We start from the raw sequence: 17,672 nt of genomic DNA, 5'->3' as shown, positions 1-17,672 counted from the left end.
CAAAATATTGTCAGAATTGATCTTTTAATAAGCCTCGTCCTCCATAGTTCCACAGTTACACCTTTAAATTCTTGGTTGTATTTGAAGCCATGGGTCCTTCATTACAGAAAGATACAAAATCAGGCTTCTTATTTCCAACTGACAATTGTCAATTGTCGTGACTGTACTGACAAGTGTTTCTAGCTACTGTAGCTAGCTAGCTAAAAAAGCCAACTTTTGGGTGGAGCTGCTGGTTCTGGTGGGTTTTTTTTCCCCTATTTAGTATTCCCATTTTAAATGTTTTGGCAAACGATGTCCCCAGTATTATTTAACAGAGAAAACATGCCTCTCCTGGATAATGTTACATGATAATTTCACCTTTGTTTCTGAAACAACAGAAACAACATTTGAATGCTGTGTAACATTTCAAGCCAGCAAAGTCACACAGCATTAAAAACCTTTTTACCATGAGCTTCTTGATGTGCAGATTTATTTGTTTCACTGCCAGATACTTCTTGTTACCATTTCTCAAAACTACCCTACCCTTCAGCTTCGGCCTCGGCTGCTCAGGAGAAGAAGCCAGTCAGAGTCATGAGTCAGAGTGGTAGTGAATTCAATTTCCCCAAAATTAACTCAGAAATTAAAAGTGAAATAACAGTAGATTTTAAAATCCATTTTCTCAACACAATCCTTGTGATTTCTGATTGGATGTTTCATATTGAAATGCACCTTAGGAGTCATAGCTACCTAAAATGTTATGTACACAAGTTTGTACGTTCCATTTTTTCAGCAAGTAAACAGGTATTTTCTAACACGGTTGTTAATCTTTGGTACCGATGATTTACCTGTGAGTTCAATGCCAGTCCAAGCTTTAATTGTGGGTCATGTAAAATTGTCTCCGTGAAAAACGAACAGGACTTTTACTTGTGCAACCAGTGGCAATGCAGTTATCAAAGTGATCTCACGGTTTCTTTCTCTGCTTCCACAGATGATGATGCCAGCTCCCAAGAAAACACTATACTTAGCAAGTGTGGCTGCTCTCGGCCTCATCTGCTCTATTCTTGCATTCTCTCTGTATTTTGAGCCTCCATCTCCTGTTTGCCAACCTAAATTAGCCGATGAGGAGTACGATGAAGGCTTGGATCCAAGTGAAAAGCCCATAGTCCTGCTGTGGTTCTGGCCTCTCGGTGTAAAGTTTGATTTTAAAGTTTGCTCTTCCTACTTCAACATTAACAGCTGTTTTTTGACTGCGGACAGATCCCTCTACAGCAAAGCACAGGGAGTCATTTTCTACCATAAAAGCATAGACTGGGGTTTGAGAAACATGCCAAAGGGTCCACGTCCAGCTTTTCAGAAGTGGATTTGGTTTAATGTGGAATCCCCGACGAACACGGCAAAGAAACCCCGTCTGACCAACCTGTTTAACTTGACGCTGAGCTACAGAAGAGATGCTGACATCACGGTGAGGAACGAGCTCACCATCAGGAAGACAGAAATGAAAGATGACTTCGTTCTGCCGAAGAAAGACAAACTGGTGTGCTGGATTGTTAGTAACAAGGACAAAGCCACTGGAACAGCTTTGAGAGAAAGATATTGTCGTGAACTGTCCAAACATGTCAAGATCCATGTCTTCGGTACAGCCTTTGCAGGGCATCGTTTGAGCTATGAGAAATATTACTCAACCATTGCTAGCTGTAAGTTTTACCTCTCATTTGAGAACTCAATCCACAGAGACTACATAACAGAGAAGGTTAATGGGCCCCTCGTGGCAGGGACGGTCCCTATAGTTTTGGGTCCACCGAGAGAAAACTATGAGCAGTTCCTCCCCTCTGACGCCTTCATTCACATAAATGATTTTCCTGATGCAAAGTCGCTGGCGGAGTTTCTGCTTGACATGAAGTACGAGGCGTACATGCGTTACTTTGAGTGGAGGAAGTTCTACACAGCTACCCCTCATCTCCTGTCAATCAACAATGAATTCATTCAACCTGTCTGCCTCGCCTGTGACCACATGTCAAGAGACAAAGATTTCCATGTAGTTCATGACCTTTATAAATGGTACTCTACTTGAAAACGTCATATGTATATTTAATGGGCACACATAAAAGTGGTTGTCAATCTTCTCATCTCATTCTCACCAAGAAAGCAAATGAAGTTTAACCGTTTGAAACCTGGAGCGACATCACTTTTGTTGTGCTGCTTTCAGACGCCTTTCGCAAATATTTGCACTTTTGCACCTTGAGCAAATTGGTGTGATTTCTTTCAAAAACATCAGGGAAAAGCAGTTAGCAGCTTGGTGAGAAATGTCCCACAGGCTGAAATTGGGAGAAAAGCAAAAAGCTAGGAAAAATTAGATATTTATAATTCTTACATACTCAAAATTTTGCACGGCATTATAAGAATTTTTAAGCTTTTTTGCCAGGTCATTTCCTTGTTTGTTTGTTTTTAACTTTTTTTTTTTTTGATAATTTCTTGCAATTTTGGGGGGTAATTTCCTCTTTCGTTGCTCATTGCCTTCTTCTGTTTTTGTTAAAAAAAATCAAGCCAATTTGCTCAGGTTTCAAAGGGTTTATTAGAGTTTTATGAACAGGTCAAATGTTATTCTGATAAAACAAAAATGGTAATTTTCTCAGAAATGTAAAGCCCATTTGATCATTATCTAAAAACTTTTTTTTCAAGTATTCTTTAAAGTCTTCTTTTTACCTCTAAGTTTTTCAGCTTCATCAGTGTAAACATCTCCAGCTTAACTGTTCAGAAGTGTTGACGGCAGGTAAATCTGTTTGTTTGTATATTGCACAGACGGTCAAGAAAATCCAGTTGACATGGAGACAGGGATGCTTCCGTCTGTTTGTGTCTAGTATTTGCTTAGAGTCATTTGTCATGTTGTTTGTCCACTCCTGCTTTCTTTATGGTTTACACTGACACACCTTAGTGTGGGTGAAAGGTTAGCTATTGAGCTGAAGAAGATGGATGAGGATGCAAATATCTCGGGATAAAACATGGTATGCCAGGCTGAGTTCAGACTGCTTCTCTGTGATTGTGTTGTCACACATGTAATATCCACATACACAAATAAGAATGAATGAAAATGGCTGATAATGCTGATATCTTTTATGAATTCTGATAATGTTAAATTCACTTTATGTGGTAGATGTGATAGTTTTGCTCTGTTTTTAATTTTATAGAATCTTATCGACTAATTTAAGTGATTTTACAGTCAGCAACATTTCAGGATATCTGCACAAGCGGTCATCAAATAAAAACTAAATAAAGTCTCTCTCTCTCTCAACCAAATGCAAAACTATTATAATAATAAACATTTTCAAAGTCAAATCTCTAAGTTTCAGCTGCTTGACTGCCTGGTCTGTGTTGGTTCAGCTAATGAGTAGGTGGAGCATCAGTCAGATGTCACATCTGAAAGGAAAACTCCATGAAGGATGAGAGAGTTTCCTTAAGCTGTGTTTCACTTGTCAGACCTGTGCAGCTTCAGTCTGGATCCTGCAGGATATCTACACGCTCACCTTCCAAGCAGCAAAGTCATATTTGGCTCCAAGAGTATGCAAGTATTTTGACCAAACTCTCCACCTTTGCTTCTTTGAAAATGATCACTGCCACCATATCTAAGTGGAGGAAGCCATCCATTTTTACTTTTCATGCTACATGTGGTCATACTGCTTTAGAGTTTTTAAAGGCAACCTTAAGATTATGAACTCTTAAATGATTTTGATTTAGTTTAGACTCTTTAACTCTGTGTGATGCCTTCACTGGGAATTCTTAAATGACAGACTGCTAATAATTTAATGAGGGAATGTGTTGCCAGTGATTCTTACACAGGTTTCTTCTTTCCTTGCAGGGTTTACATGGCCACTGGTGGAGGAAGACATTAGATATTTACTACAAGTAAAAGTCCTGCACTCACACACTTAAGTAAAAGTACAAAAATATTAACATCAAAATATATTTATGTAGAATGTCCCATTTATGTTTTGTATAATTAAAGGTGGAACTAGTTTACCTTTATATACTGTTTTGTGTCTTAACCTGTGATAAGAGTTAAAAATCTATAAAGTAACTAAAGCTGTCAAATATATTAAATGGAATATTTGCACAATAATTTATCTTGAAGTTGTACTTAAGTAAAGTACTTGAGTAAGTATACTTAGATACATATGGCTATCATTTTTCGTGTGTTAAGAGCCACCCTCACGGTGACTCTTGCTGTGGCTGGATTCATAGTTCTGTTATCAATGTACTATAAGTCACCTCCATCTCCAAAATGTCACCCACGCCCGGCTCAGTCAGGGTGGCTGACAAACCAGGCTAATTTTTCCGGCACGTCAGTGGTTACGGAGCAGCCCAACAGCCCTGCTGTGACAGAAAATACAGACAAGCCCATACTGCTGCTGTGGTTCTGGCCTGAGAATAAAAGCTTTGATTTTAAAGACTGTAAGACGCTCTTCAAAATCGACAGCTGCCACCTCACTGATGATAGATCACTGTACTCCAGAGCTCATGGAGTTTTGGTATTCCACAGAGCTATCAAGGATGACCTCTCCAACCTTCCCCCGTCACCTAGAGCCAGATTTCAGAGGTGGATCTGGTTTAACATGGACCCACCTGCCAGCACGCGCAGGATAGCAGGCATTCAAGGCCTTTTTAATTTAACCATGAGCTACAGGAAGGATGCAGATATCCACGTTCGTTGGCGCCTGACTCCCAAGAAGAACATGGATGATTTTGTGCTACCGAAGAAGGAGCGCTTGCTTTGTTGGATTGTGGATGGCGACGACCTCCACACAAAATCAGCGGAGGGATACAGCTACTTCAGAGAGCTTATAAAACACATCGAGGTAGATGTCTATGACAGATCCTCTGCTGAGTTCTCGCAGGGTGAGAACTACTTCCTGACTATCAGCAGCTGCAAATTCTACCTTTCCTTTGAGGAGTCAACTCACAGAGATTACATCACTGAGACGTTCAACGGACCTCTTGCAGCAGGCACTGTGCCGATAGTTTTGGGCCCGCCGAGAAGGAACTATGAGGATTTCGCTCCAGGTACTTCCTTCATACATGTAAATGACTTTCATGATGCTGCAACACTGGCTGAGTTCCTTCTGACACTGGATAAAGATAATGAGGCTTATATGAGATACTTTAATTGGCGGCGATTCTATACTGCCAGACGCCATCCTGTTGAGGAGAATCACGAGTTTGCACATGCTATCTGCCAGGCCTGTCATCATGTGGGCTTGAACAGTGTGTACAGAGTTGTACCTGATCTGTACAAGTGGCTCTTACTGTGATGCTGGTATTGATCGCCTGTTCCTCTGAAGTGGTTAAAATACAAACTGGCATCTCGCCATACAGAGTACCAAACAGTTAATAGGAATCTGACAGCCATGGGCCCTCGGAAGGTTTCATTTCATGTTTATCATGTGTCAACAACAGCATTGTATGTACTTGGTGTGTTTAAGTGGTGTACTCATATGATCTATCGTTCAGAAGCTGTTTCACTGATGCAAACCATTTTAAGATACAACCACCAGAGCAGGCTCAAAAAACACTTCTATCGGACAAAAAACAAACAAATAAAAAGTTATAACTCACCTGTGAAGTGTTATTATGATCCACAGATGGATTACATGCCAACACATATGCTGTTTATACAGTCCTGCTACACTCCCAAAGAGCCAGATGATCGAAATCCAGCTAAATATTTAGTCCACACACATTTTTACATCCATAGATATTTCCATAATATCCTGCATTTGCATGTAAATACACAGACTCCTCACTGGAGCCAATGGAAGCTTTTATACTGACAGTCCAGGCTTCAATAGCCAACTGTGTTGAAGGTAGCGCCTTCCTACTTTGTTTGGCCTCAGAGCCAATCAATAGCATCCCACTGGCCCAATGGCTTATGGGTCTTGTAGTCAATGATGCTCATCACCTCCAGAGGAGTTTTTAACTGTTTCTTGTCATCACAGTCTATTAAGGATGTACCTAAATGATAAACAAATGGCTCCTATGTTGTCTTAAGGGGGGGGAAAAACAGTCTTTCTCATCGATTTAGAATTTCTGGATATGCTATGATATTGTTATTATCTTTGTTGAATTCTGACTGTGGGGCTTCATGATAGGGCTCCATTGTGTTTTCCAGCTAATACCTCCCAGTTGTAGTCATCTGCATTGAAGCGAAAAACATTGCAAAACATTGAAGCGAAAATGAGTAACATTTTTTTATTTCAGTATGTTGAAAATATAACTCAATGACAGAAGTACTGGCAGTGATTCTGACTGTTGGGGGACAAAGTTATTATTGAAACACTGAAACTTTAGAGCTCTATTGGACACTGAACTGCAGTCAGACGCTCAGTAAAAATCAACAAAAACATTTTCCCTCTGGGGATTTTTTTTTGACATGCACATTGTTATGGTTTTAATTGCCCTGGGTGTGTCTGGTGTATTACCTACCTGTTCTCATCCCAACTCGTCAAATACCACAGCTTTGTCAGTGGACCTAAACATCAAAATATGACATGCCAGCTACCTTCCTGCATCAGTTTTGGACGGTCTGGGATGATGTGTCAATTTAAGCTTGTTAAATGCATGGTGTCTTTTCAAAATACACTTCCGTTTTCACAGGAAATATACAGTTTGTGCTTGTTATGTGCATGCAGTCACTAATACTTTCTCGTTAAAATAACTCCACTGACTTTGGGTTTCCCATGGGATATAAAAAGCCAGCTGATTGGGTGAGAGTCCGGAGTTTGACGCATCAACCATCACTCCTACCTGATAGGGACTTTCTCCCTCTTTGTAGTATGGTAGTTGCCTGTGATATTACATACTTCTGCCGGTCAGTGCATTTCATAACGCCGTAAAAGTTGCCTTTGTGCACCAGTACCTGAAGTTGACATCACTGATACGTGCCACTATTTGCTGAGTTGGGAATGAGGATGGGCTGGGTTATCAAGTTGATGGGGCACTGTTTTGTAATTTTTAAAGGCCATTTTTCAATCATGTAAAAACTACAATTGAAACTACAAATAAAACATTCTGAGTTTAAATAGGATTTAGTTTTAAATCCTGTCCTAATGCCTTTGAATGTGTCTTGTAAAGTAGTGCTTTGTTGTTGTTTATGAAGGTGTGATACAAATAAACCTGTATTGCCACCTGTCATCTGTGATTAAGTCCATTTCTAATAAGCAGCACAATTAGCCTGAGGACTGAAGGTGTTTTGGTGTTTGAATGTTTCGACATGTGGGCGGAGGCTGCCACCTCGGTCTCCTGGCTACGGCCCTGGACTGCGCGCGTGTCTGCGTGCGCGCCAATTCGTGCGTGTGTGTGTGTGTGTGTGTGTGTGTGTGTGTGCGCGCGCGCAGTGGTGCTTAAGTACCTCGGACAGAGCCAGGCTGCACACACGCACTTGAGCGAGCGGAGGAACTTCAGCGGAGTGCTCCCTCTTCTCAAACAACATCCAGCCGCAGAGCAGCCTCCTTCCTCCAGCTCTGTTTACCCTGTCTGTTTAACCTTTCTGCCCCAGTTGGACCTACTTGTTCGGATAACCCCTCTCTTCCAGCCGGGTATGAAACCGTAGTAGAGCCGCGACGCAGCCGGAGCACCGAGAAGCGGACTCCTCTCTCGCCTCCTGCCGCCTCCTCCTGCTGGAGCTGGAGAGATGCCCGGGGCAGGATGTGCTCCAGCCGCAAGATCCTGTGGAGCCTGCTCCTGCTGTCCGTGGTGGAGGTGGGCTTGGGTGTGGCGAGCATCGTCCTGGGAGCCGTGGGCATCAGCTGGGTCCGGGGCGAGCACAAGCCGCAGCAGGGCGACGCGTCCCCGGTGTGGAGCGGACTCTGTGTACGTCCTGGGAACAACTTTGGTCCTTACTTTTCCTTATTTACATCCAGAGAGAATAAGCATCTTCAGGGTTACTGTGGAGGGCAGAGACACAGCTAAAACTATTGGAACTATTAGCCTTTATTTACCACTGAAAAACATTCCTCACAGAGTATGGGCTGTATAGAAATTAAAATAAGACATATATATGACTATTATTTGGCTTTATAAAGAGAAGGGCATGACTGACTACTCTGAAGGTTAACTGCTCTTTTATTATGATTTTGACTGGGATATATCAGTAGAAGTTTGGTTCTAATTCATCTCTTTTTAACATTATTGTCATATGTTTATATAAAACTGCAACAACTATAACTTTAACTTAAAAAACACTTAAAAATCAGACTAAAAATAAACACTTTTCTTTAAAAAGCAAAGTCTCCCTAATAAAGGGCTTCTCTATGGTTCAATACTCAGTTCACATGTCACTTTTCTTCCTTTTTATAAAGCTTTTGCTCTGAGAAAGGTTTAGATATTAAATATTTTTGTTCATGCTGGTGGTTGTTTATCTAATATTAATCACTAATTGGAAGTTGTGGTTCATCCCCAAGTATTAAGACTCAGGGTGTGGTGAAGATTAAATATTTTGGTCATGGTTCTCCTTCATTGTGTTTGTCCGTTGTATGTTATCGAGACTCACACAGCCATTTGGCTGAGACGACTCTGTGCCGGAGCTAAAGATCACTTTCATTCATTCATGCTTGAATAGTTGCTCGGCTCTCGTAAGGGTCGAAGCTTTTTACACACTCACTCCTCTGCATATGTCTCCCTCTGTTGTGGTGCCGCTCTCAGCCTCATTGTCTTGATTTTGCTGCGTAGCAATGAAAAGTTGACTTTCTGGCATTTTTAGTTGCTATATATAATCTTAACTCAATTACTGTACTATGAGTGCTGCTCCAGCTGAGGTAACACACTCTGACTTATTGCTGTAAGTGCCTGGAGCTCGGGCGGTATGTGAGTAGAGAAGTAAATAAAGAATGAAAGAAGGAAACATCTGATTTTTGCAAAGTGTAAAGTATCTCAAAGACTCCTAAGGTGAGTTTAAATGTGTGCAAGGAAAGCAAGTAGTGATATTACAATATAAAGGTTTGTTAGGCTTGTATATATGGGGTTGTATATTTGAGTGTAAGTGCTTGTGTGTGTGTATAAAGTTGCTGCAAAGCTGTTATGCGCTGAGACAGGTGTGTGTTCAACCTCACAGCTGTTCTGCTGAGTCAGCCACCGTGTCTCGTGACTACCCAAAGCTTTAGACCTCCTGTCAGGAACTGGGAGTCACTCAGACCGACTGACCGCTGTCCTAGAAGTAGATTGAATGTCACACCTTTGATCTAAGTGTCCTGCTGAAACAGGAAAAGTGATCCCCATTCATATCTTGTGTTTGTCAGTACATGTTCAGCTGTGAAACTGTTTCTTCAAGATTACTTCAGTCTGTTGTTTTAATATTGTTCCAAGTTACTGGGCAACGCTTTGATAACAGGAAGGCCATCTGTTTCATTCAGTGATTTTGCTGAGTGTGTAATTTCTAAATCAGAAGTGCCAGTCTTTGTTTAAACCAATTAATCCCTAAAAGTTTGTTGTTAAAGACAGACAGACGCTTTAAATCTACTGTGTATTGTATTTTATCTACATATGTCACACATCAAGGATTCAAGGATTGGGGCATATTTTCATTTTTAATCCATAATTAGTGGATGAACAAGAATCATTTTTGAAGTTAAGAAACTAGAACTCACATTTAAACTGTTGCAATTAAGAACTAATTAAGAACTACCCGAAAAGCACTAGACTCAGTAGATTTCTTTCCAGAGACATCAACTTAGCAAACTCTGTCCTCTGATGAAGGCCACGAGATATGGCTGAAAGCTCTGAAAGAAATTAAGTAAGTGGATCTGGAGTTACTCTTAGAAATCCCCAAGTTCAAAACCTTCAACAGTAAAGGGTAACTTAAGTGTTTTTCAATCTTGACCCTGTTTCCCATGTCTAACTGATTAATGGAGACAACTGATGTTAAAGCTGCTCTAATATTGAGCAGCCATGAAAATTGCTACTTAATTGGTGAATTGCACACTGTCAATTCACATCCACCAAAAGTGTTTGTTTTGCCACTGACAGGCTCACATTGTTATTAAAAGTGTCCCTACAGAGATAGACCTTTGTGTCAAGAAACAAGAAACAGCCCCAAAATCACTATCGCCAAACCCACCACACTCCATTTGGATAAACAATCATTTTAGTATTGTAGAACAGACTACTTTTAAAGTCGACAGAAAGAAAATAAAACTCTCAGAAGCCACCTTGACTCGTCTTTTCAGTGCCAACAATCACCAGCTCTGGTTTGGTTGAAAGAGATCCTTAATTCACCTAGTTAAATGGCAAAGCATGCCCGTTCTATACACGCTAAAATTAAGGTTTTTCTAAATGGAGACTGGTGGTGAGCACTATTTCAGGGCTGTTTCTGGTTAAAAAAAAGGTCTATCTCTGTGGGGATGCTTTCCATAATGTTTTCTGAGCCTGTCAGTGCCAAAAACAAGCACTTATAGTGGACTTAAATTGACGATGCACAAATGACCCTAGTGTTACACTGCATCCTGTTTCACTCAACAGGCCTGCTGGACCAGTATCAAAAATTATTGTCTCCATTAGTCACGTAGACACAAAAACACAAGGTCCGGGTTGAAAAATACTGAAGTTACTCTTTAAGTGAAAGTAGAGTGATTTTAATGTGCTTCCAAAATGAATTTAAAACGACAACAGCTGTAACAGAAGGCTGACATTGAGAGGTAACCCAGGAATGACCTCACACCCTCCCTTTACACACACACACACACACACACACACACACACACACACACACACACAGACTCCTTCTTCCAGCATCTTTCAGCAAAACAATGCAGCACACAGTTCATTGTACTGTCCCCCTTCTAAGTGTATTCTGCCGGCGTAATTCACCACCGTGCTGCTCCAGTTCAGTCTGAATCACTGACATCCAGGACAATGTGGCTTCCTGCTAGGAGCCCACAATAACACACTCTATTTTTAGAGCTAGAAAGTTGCATCTGAATAAGCAAGTGTAAAGAATACATTCACCCTTTCCTGTTGTCAACACGGAGATGATGGAGCTTAAATAGCGTGAATTCCACATCGTCTCTGAACCAGTAATTTTCTTCTGACTGCAGCTTTTGAAACTGCTCATTTACTCATTTGTTGTTCTCTCTTTCCCGACAGTTTCTGGTCTGTGGGATGTGCGGAGTGCTGTGTGCTCGCAAGAGGACGGGTCTTATTGTGAGTACATGCATGTATTTGCTGTCGTTGTTTTGTTCCCCTAAGACCCAGGAGCCATTTTTGTTGCCCCTTCTTATGTGTATTAGTCTGTAGTCTCTCTTTATAAACTGCAAACAGAAAATACTTTCCAGTGACACAGTATGGCACACGAAGGAGTGTTTAAAAGGACATTGACATTTTGCTAAATATGATTATTTACCAGATGGAAGATCAATACCACTCTTACATCTGTACAGTAAGCTACAGCCAGCAGCCAGTTAGCTTCTCTTAAGACTGGAAACAAGGGGAAACAGCTAGCCTGGCTCTGCCTACCCAGTTTGAATTCATCACTCTAATTAATGGCCCTATTAGTGGATATCAGCGTTATAGATATAGGTTAGAGGGCTCTTGCTACAGAGTGTCATTATCAGCTCATTAAACCACAGTGTTTCTTGTAATGCAGCCGTGGAGTAAGTCTGATGACGTAACGTTGGTATAAATAGTGACAGAAACCCTGCAAGGGGAGGTAGTCAAGGTGGTGGATGAAACAAACAAACACAGGACTTTAAGCCAGAAAAGAAGGGTTCATGTCCTGTGTGCTGATAACAGCACTCTGAACATACTAACTGGTTTAGCAGAAGCCTTCTAAACGATACCTATAATGCTGATAACCACTAACAACTCATATTTAATAGAGTAATAACACTCAAAATAGATGCACCGTCTGTTTATCAGTCTGTCTAAAATCCATAGATCAATTCATTATAATTTGTTTGCACAAATCGAGTATGTGCCAAAGTATTATGTGGTCAGGGTGAGTAACTTCCTGGAGTCTGGTAGCCTGGCAGTTTTTCCCTGGCCAAGACACAGTCTGGCAGATTACCCGGATATATAACATGTTGATTAGTGAACATTTCGGGGCTTCTGGTGGGTTGATTTTACTTCCACTGTGCAAAAAAGAAGCAAAAATATCAATGATATGGCCACTGCCATCTTGTGCAGTAGGAGTCTCCATGGTATCGAGTTCCCACCCATACACTCGTTTGTCCAATCGCAAGCAGCTCCATTCATCAAAAGCCCTTTTTATAGCAACAAATAGCTAAGTTTAAAACAATCAGAAAAATGCACACTTGAAGACACGTGATAAGAACTACCTTAAACGACAGATATGGCCCATATCCCATTTGCCAACATGGAGGGGACGGATTTATGACCTATACTGCAGCCAGCCATCAGGGGGCGATCAAGATGTTTTGGCTTCACTTTTGGGGAAGCTGTCATTTCTTCGTCTACTGGCTGAGAGTGCTATTAATCTTCTCAAGAAAGTGAATAAACATGTATCCGAAAATGTTGAGCATTTTATGCTAGAGAAAAAAAGGCCACTCTGTTGTAAAGTAGAAATGTACATCTGAGTAATGTTGGACTTTTTTTAATCTTTCGCCTCACTCAAACTCTCATCCTCCGCAGCTTTTGCTTGAATCTCAAGCTCTTGGTTGCGTCAATTCAAACAAACCTTCGCAGATTAAGTAAGATTCTCACTTATTGGTGAGTTTGTGATGTTATCAGTGCCCTCTGTTGCAGATTTCATGATGCCAAATTCTAATTGGCAGCAAAATTCAGTTTAGATTCGGACACACAGCTTCCAAGATGATCAACATTTGTTGAGGCAAAAGAGCCTTTGAGAGATGATGAAGATGCAACCCAAATGATTATTCACTATTATGTACTGAGAATTTTCCTTTGACAGATTTATTTTGAGCACCAAATACTGTCACTATTCATTGAAATGACTCGACAGTATCATGTAGTGTCACTCATCAAACATAAAATGTGAATCCACACACATAAACTCTCATAATGCTCTCTGAAGGGTGCAAATATATGTGTACAGCCTGTTTCATGAATATTGACACGTATCTACTGTACCCCTGGAAGTTTGCAAGTAAAGACTGTCTAATTGTATCAGACACCCAAAGGTGCTGTGTGTGTGTATATGTGTGTGTGTGTGTCCTGTCCTGCAGGTGCATACAGTGTGCTCTGTAAAAGACATCTGAGGAAACCAGAGGAGACAAGCAGTCACCTCTCCTCTTTTCTTTCTGTCATTCCTTCCATCTTTTTCGCTCAGCGTTAGCGTCGCAGTCTCTCTGTGTCTCCGAGTCCTCGTGTTTCTCTCTGACTCTCTCTGTCTCCTGCGGGGAGGGCACTAATGATGGATCAATGTCAGCACAATCCGCTGTAACAGAGACATCCCTCAACCTTTCTCTCCCTCTGTCTCGCCCTATCGCATCCCCGCCTATTGTCTCTGTCGCCGTCTTTATCCTCGTGACATTCCCTTTTTCATCACTCCCATCCATCTACCTTCCATCTCCCTACCCTCACTGTTCAATCTCATTCTTGCCAGTCGTTTCGATGCTCTGACTCTCTCCATCTTCCTCTCCTCATCCCTTTCCATCCCCTCCCTCCTTGTTTGCCTGAGGGGTGATGATTGCATTAGGTTGGTTTGGCTCCCGAGTCCTGCCAGCCGCTTTCCACACTTCACCGGGTAATGACTGAAATTGGAGAAGCCCTTTTCCATGCGGTTAAAGGCACTAAAGGCATCTGTACTGGGAGCAATGAAAGAGAGCCTGAACTCCAGACACAATACACACTCACCTGCATACACAATATACAGGGAGTGATATTAAATCAATTGGATTTTCATACTTTGAATGCAAAGTGACGGACCTGCAGTCATTTTCCCATCACATCCTGCTGGGAAACAAATTTGACTCCCATAATGGCTTTGAGTTTTCCAGCTGCTTTACTATTCTAACAAAGTAATCTGTAAAATTTATTTGATTAAATACTGAAATGTATATCTCACCAACCGTCTACCACACAAATCACACACACACACACACACACACACAAGCACAAAAACAAGTGAGTGATGCAAGCATATTTACGAGCCGTGCAATATTTCTGGAAGAGACAGTGTGCTTTGAGAGCGATCCAATTTTCTAATAGGAAATGAGATTTATTTTGACTGATACGCATTACTCATCAGAGCAGCCGTCGTCCAAAACAGCAGAATGATGGAGATGGAAGCTCAATAGGAGTTTGTATATCTCCCATCCTATCTCATTTTGTCAGTTTGTTTGTAGTTTTCTTGAGAGGATATCAATTCTGCCATTTGCATTAACATAAACCATTCTCTCCGTCTCTGTCCCTCAGATGATCCTGTTTTCAGCGTGCTGTATCTGCGGTCTGATTGGTGGGATCCTCAACTTCCAGTTTGTTCGGGCACTGAACAAACGACCTGACTCCATGCAGTCAATCCATCTGGCTGCCATGACTCTGGCCTGTCTGGGTAAACAAGGAATTACACCATGTGATGCAACGCAACACAACTGGACAACTCATTCATTAGCATTTGTTATTGTCTGTTGTATGTGACATGTGTATGCTATCGAAATATAGGAGGTTTGGTAGAATTTATTTCGTCGACCTGTCTTATGGGAGATACATTCAGAAGTTTAAAGTAAAGGTAAAGCACCTATCAATACTGCAAATTATCTTATTAGTATGCATTAAACTCATTGTAGCTCCACCTCCACCACACTTTTCTTTCGATTCTCACCTACAATTTGTGTCTTTTGCCACTCTTCATCTCTCTTAACAAGGCTAACAGTCTACAGCCATGCTAGCAGCTCTGATTTGCCAATGGCTCATTATTTCGAAATCCCAATATTCTGAAAATGTCCCATTGGACCAAAAGCCTGTTGGTCTGACAGCCCATTATCTGGAAAACAAACGGCCATTGCTCCGAAGGCCCATTGCTCTGAAAATACACAGTCCTGTAGTTAAAAAGATTCATGACCTGCAATCGGCCTTGTTACAATATTTTTTTTCCTACTATGGCAAAGGCATGACATTGGCTTCTTTGGATTGGATTGGGTATTCTTACCCCATACATAACAAATCTTATTCCACTTGCCTAACTCTAACCAACCCAACCAACAGAGGCAATGAGCACTATCCAATCAGAGAAAACCTGCAAAGGTCCCATGATCTGCTTGGGAGAATAATCAGCCTTTATTTTGGACTCAACAGGCTCTTGGACAAATGGGCTTTCGGTCCAATGGGACATTTTTTGGACTATTGAGGTTTTGGAATAGTGAGCCGCTGGAAAACTTGGCAGTCCCCAGATTGATGAGGCTGTAGAGCATTGCTTTGAGCTAAATGCTAACTTCAACATGCTTAAATACTCACAGCGACAATGCTAACATGCTAATGTTTAGCAGGTGTGATGTTCAACATGTTCACCACCCAAATTAAGTGTGGCAGCATTTGCGAACATTTGCTATTTAGCACTATGCACAATGTAAAGCTGAGGCTGGTGGGAGTGTCAGTAATTTTTTATGTAGCAGAAAAATTAAAATAGGTTACCTATGTTGGTACCAGATGGATCACCAGGGGGACATAACCATCTATGCCAAATTTCAAAGAAATATGTCCAATAATTGTCAGGAAATGTCAATAGATACATGAAAATGTTGCCTGGCTGGTGGTGGTAGAGGAAAAATCAGGGGATCATCAAAGTCAGTTGGATTCTTCGTCTCTGGAACATGAACGTCTTTGCAAAATTTTATGGTAATCCATCCAATAGAAGCTTAGATATTTTAGTTTTGACTGTAATGATGGACTGATCGACCAGCCAACAGTCTTAAATTGCCATGATTTAGCCTACCCACATCAGACGCGCTACTAGCATGGCAATAAAAAGTATAAACTACTAAAGATGGACAGCCCACTCTTCCTTAAAAATAAAAATTCTTCCACTGTTTCTCCAGCTGGTTTCCTTTTTCCTGTCTTGTATAGGGATCTCTTCCTGTACCTTATCCACGTGGCTTACCTGTCGCCTGGCCAGCTCCGAGCAGCAGAGGATGTTCCTGGAGAGGGAGCACTCGCTGCACCACTCGCACGAAATGACTGAGAAGGTAGGACGTGACAGCAGAGGAGAGCTTCTGATTGGTCAGCTTACACAGTATGGCCTTAAATTCCAACAGTACAGAAAATGTAGGTTTTATGACCCAGGAGAATTTTCAAGTTTGTGTTATGGTAGTGTATGTTAAACATAGACTGTATAAAATAATGGCCGTGGCTACCGTGACATCGTCCGTTGGTTTATGGACTCATGTTTTGAAGCATCAAGTCTGGCATTTCAGCCGTCACCATCTTGGTTTTTTTGGAGCAGGAAGTGACAAAAGTTGTAATGAACAAGGAAATAAGCTACAGAGACAAAATGTTTTTTGTACCAGGCTGTAAATATGTATATTTCTGCTGTAAAATTGGACATTTTAACATGAGTGTCTCAGGGTATCGACTTACTTTGGGAGCCAGCCTCAAGTGGCCATTTGAGGAACTGCAGTTTTCGGCACTTCTGTGTTGGCTTCATTTTTCAGCCCTGAATGTTGCCACTTGCTGTTGATTTAACAAGTGTCTTTGTGTGTCCCATAGGAGATCCTTGACAACTCCAGTAACGGCATTCCTCAGATCTCCTACAACGGACACGCCACAGCGTCACCATGACAATGTGTCACCAAAGACGGCTTGCACACACTTAAATAGAGACGGTTCACGAATCGCTTGCTATCAGGCGACAAATACAGCATGTACTTCTTTCTCCACATCCTGCGGCATACGCAGTGTCTATATCCTGACCGCAGGGAGCGAAAGCAGGGAGGCCTTTTCTGGGCCGCTGGAGTAAAAGGACATTTCAACAACAAAGGGAAGGTGTTTGTGCTTCTGAACGATTATGCAAACACGAGTTCAAACCCCCTCTGATCAACTCCAACCAAAGCCGCGAGGGAGAGCTGCCATTTGGGTCATGATTCAGGTGACAAACATCTGCGTGACATCATCTGACCTTTAAACCAATAAGCAGGATATTTTATAATGCAATGAGATGCCTCAATGTGATGAGCACAAACAGAGCATGCAGCTGATTCACTTGAAGAGCTACTGCTATTTCAGACTCAGTGTCTTTATTCCCTCTCTCTGTCTTGTTAAGGATTTATGGAATGCAGATCTTGAGATAGCCCACAGTAAACTGTATGTATTGTCCGATAATGGAATGCTTTGATATGAAATACAGTGATGCGCAATGTACTGTACCATAAGTCTATGCTTGTATATCAGGAATCTAGTCGTACCTATAAATCAAACATATTTTTATAAATGCTTCTTATTAAAGTGAATTCAATTAAAGTATGATAAACCTGAGTGATGGTTTCTCTTACATGGATTATTGCAGTAGAATTGAGTGTGATGTTTTTATTGCCGTGCATCAGTGTGTGTCTCTGTTTGCATGTTTCTGTAAGTATGCAGGTGTTTTGAGTTATTACTTAGCTAGCTGCCCACTCACAGCATTTTTAATCAATACCCTAAACGTTAACCTTTTCTATAAATGCATGCAGTAAATCTTAAAAACCAAGTGTACGGTATCACACATTGACAAACTGCGCACCACTGTGTCAACATAATCAATG

General features: G+C 41.3%; 3 protein-coding genes across 3 annotated transcripts; all 3 read left to right on the top strand.

Moving 5' to 3' along the window:
- Positions 1 to 973: 973 nt before the first annotated feature.
- LOC125904385 (4-galactosyl-N-acetylglucosaminide 3-alpha-L-fucosyltransferase 9-like) lies at positions 974 to 2,050 on the top strand. Its single transcript, XM_049601738.1, has one exon. The coding sequence runs from the start codon at positions 974 to 976 to the stop codon at positions 2,048 to 2,050; it is 1,077 nt and encodes a 358-aa protein (XP_049457695.1).
- A 2,098-nt stretch (positions 2,051 to 4,148) lies between these two features.
- LOC125904782 (4-galactosyl-N-acetylglucosaminide 3-alpha-L-fucosyltransferase 9-like) lies at positions 4,149 to 5,282 on the top strand. Its single transcript, XM_049602405.1, has one exon. It carries the CDS (start codon positions 4,149 to 4,151, stop codon positions 5,280 to 5,282), a length of 1,134 nt encoding a protein of 377 aa, XP_049458362.1.
- Positions 5,283 to 7,420: 2,138 nt separating this feature from the next.
- On the top strand, positions 7,421 to 17,393 carry LOC125904772 (transmembrane protein 196). The gene is made up of 5 exons (XM_049602389.1): positions 7,421 to 7,839; positions 11,107 to 11,163; positions 14,356 to 14,491; positions 16,003 to 16,121; positions 16,642 to 17,393. Exons 1-5 carry the CDS (start codon positions 7,675 to 7,677, stop codon positions 16,711 to 16,713), a joined length of 549 nt encoding a protein of 182 aa, XP_049458346.1. The 5' UTR covers positions 7,421 to 7,674; the 3' UTR covers positions 16,714 to 17,393.
- Positions 17,394 to 17,672: the final 279 nt, after the last annotated feature.

This window comes from Epinephelus fuscoguttatus, linkage group LG17 (genome assembly GCF_011397635.1).
Source record: "Epinephelus fuscoguttatus linkage group LG17, E.fuscoguttatus.final_Chr_v1".
In the NCBI taxonomy this organism is placed as follows: Eukaryota; Metazoa; Chordata; class Actinopteri; order Perciformes; family Serranidae; genus Epinephelus; species Epinephelus fuscoguttatus.
Note: the sequence above shows the minus strand (reverse complement) of the source record. Positions and strands in the feature narration are given on the sequence as shown.

Excerpts from the sequence above, each read along its gene's own strand:
- LOC125904772 (XM_049602389.1), top strand. The coding sequence starts at position 7,675 with ATGTGCTCCAGCCGCAAGATCCTGTGGAGCCTGCTCCTGCTGTCCGTG. Across the intron at positions 11,164-14,355 it reads GCAAGAGGACGGGTCTTATT|ATGATCCTGTTTTCAGCGTG; the intron begins GTGAGTACATGC and ends TCTGTCCCTCAG. Across the intron at positions 16,122-16,641 it reads CGCACGAAATGACTGAGAAG|GAGATCCTTGACAACTCCAG; the intron begins GTAGGACGTGAC and ends TGTGTCCCATAG.
- LOC125904782 (XM_049602405.1), top strand. The coding sequence starts at position 4,149 with ATGGCTATCATTTTTCGTGTGTTAAGAGCCACCCTCACGGTGACTCTT.
- LOC125904385 (XM_049601738.1), top strand. The coding sequence starts at position 974 with ATGCCAGCTCCCAAGAAAACACTATACTTAGCAAGTGTGGCTGCTCTC.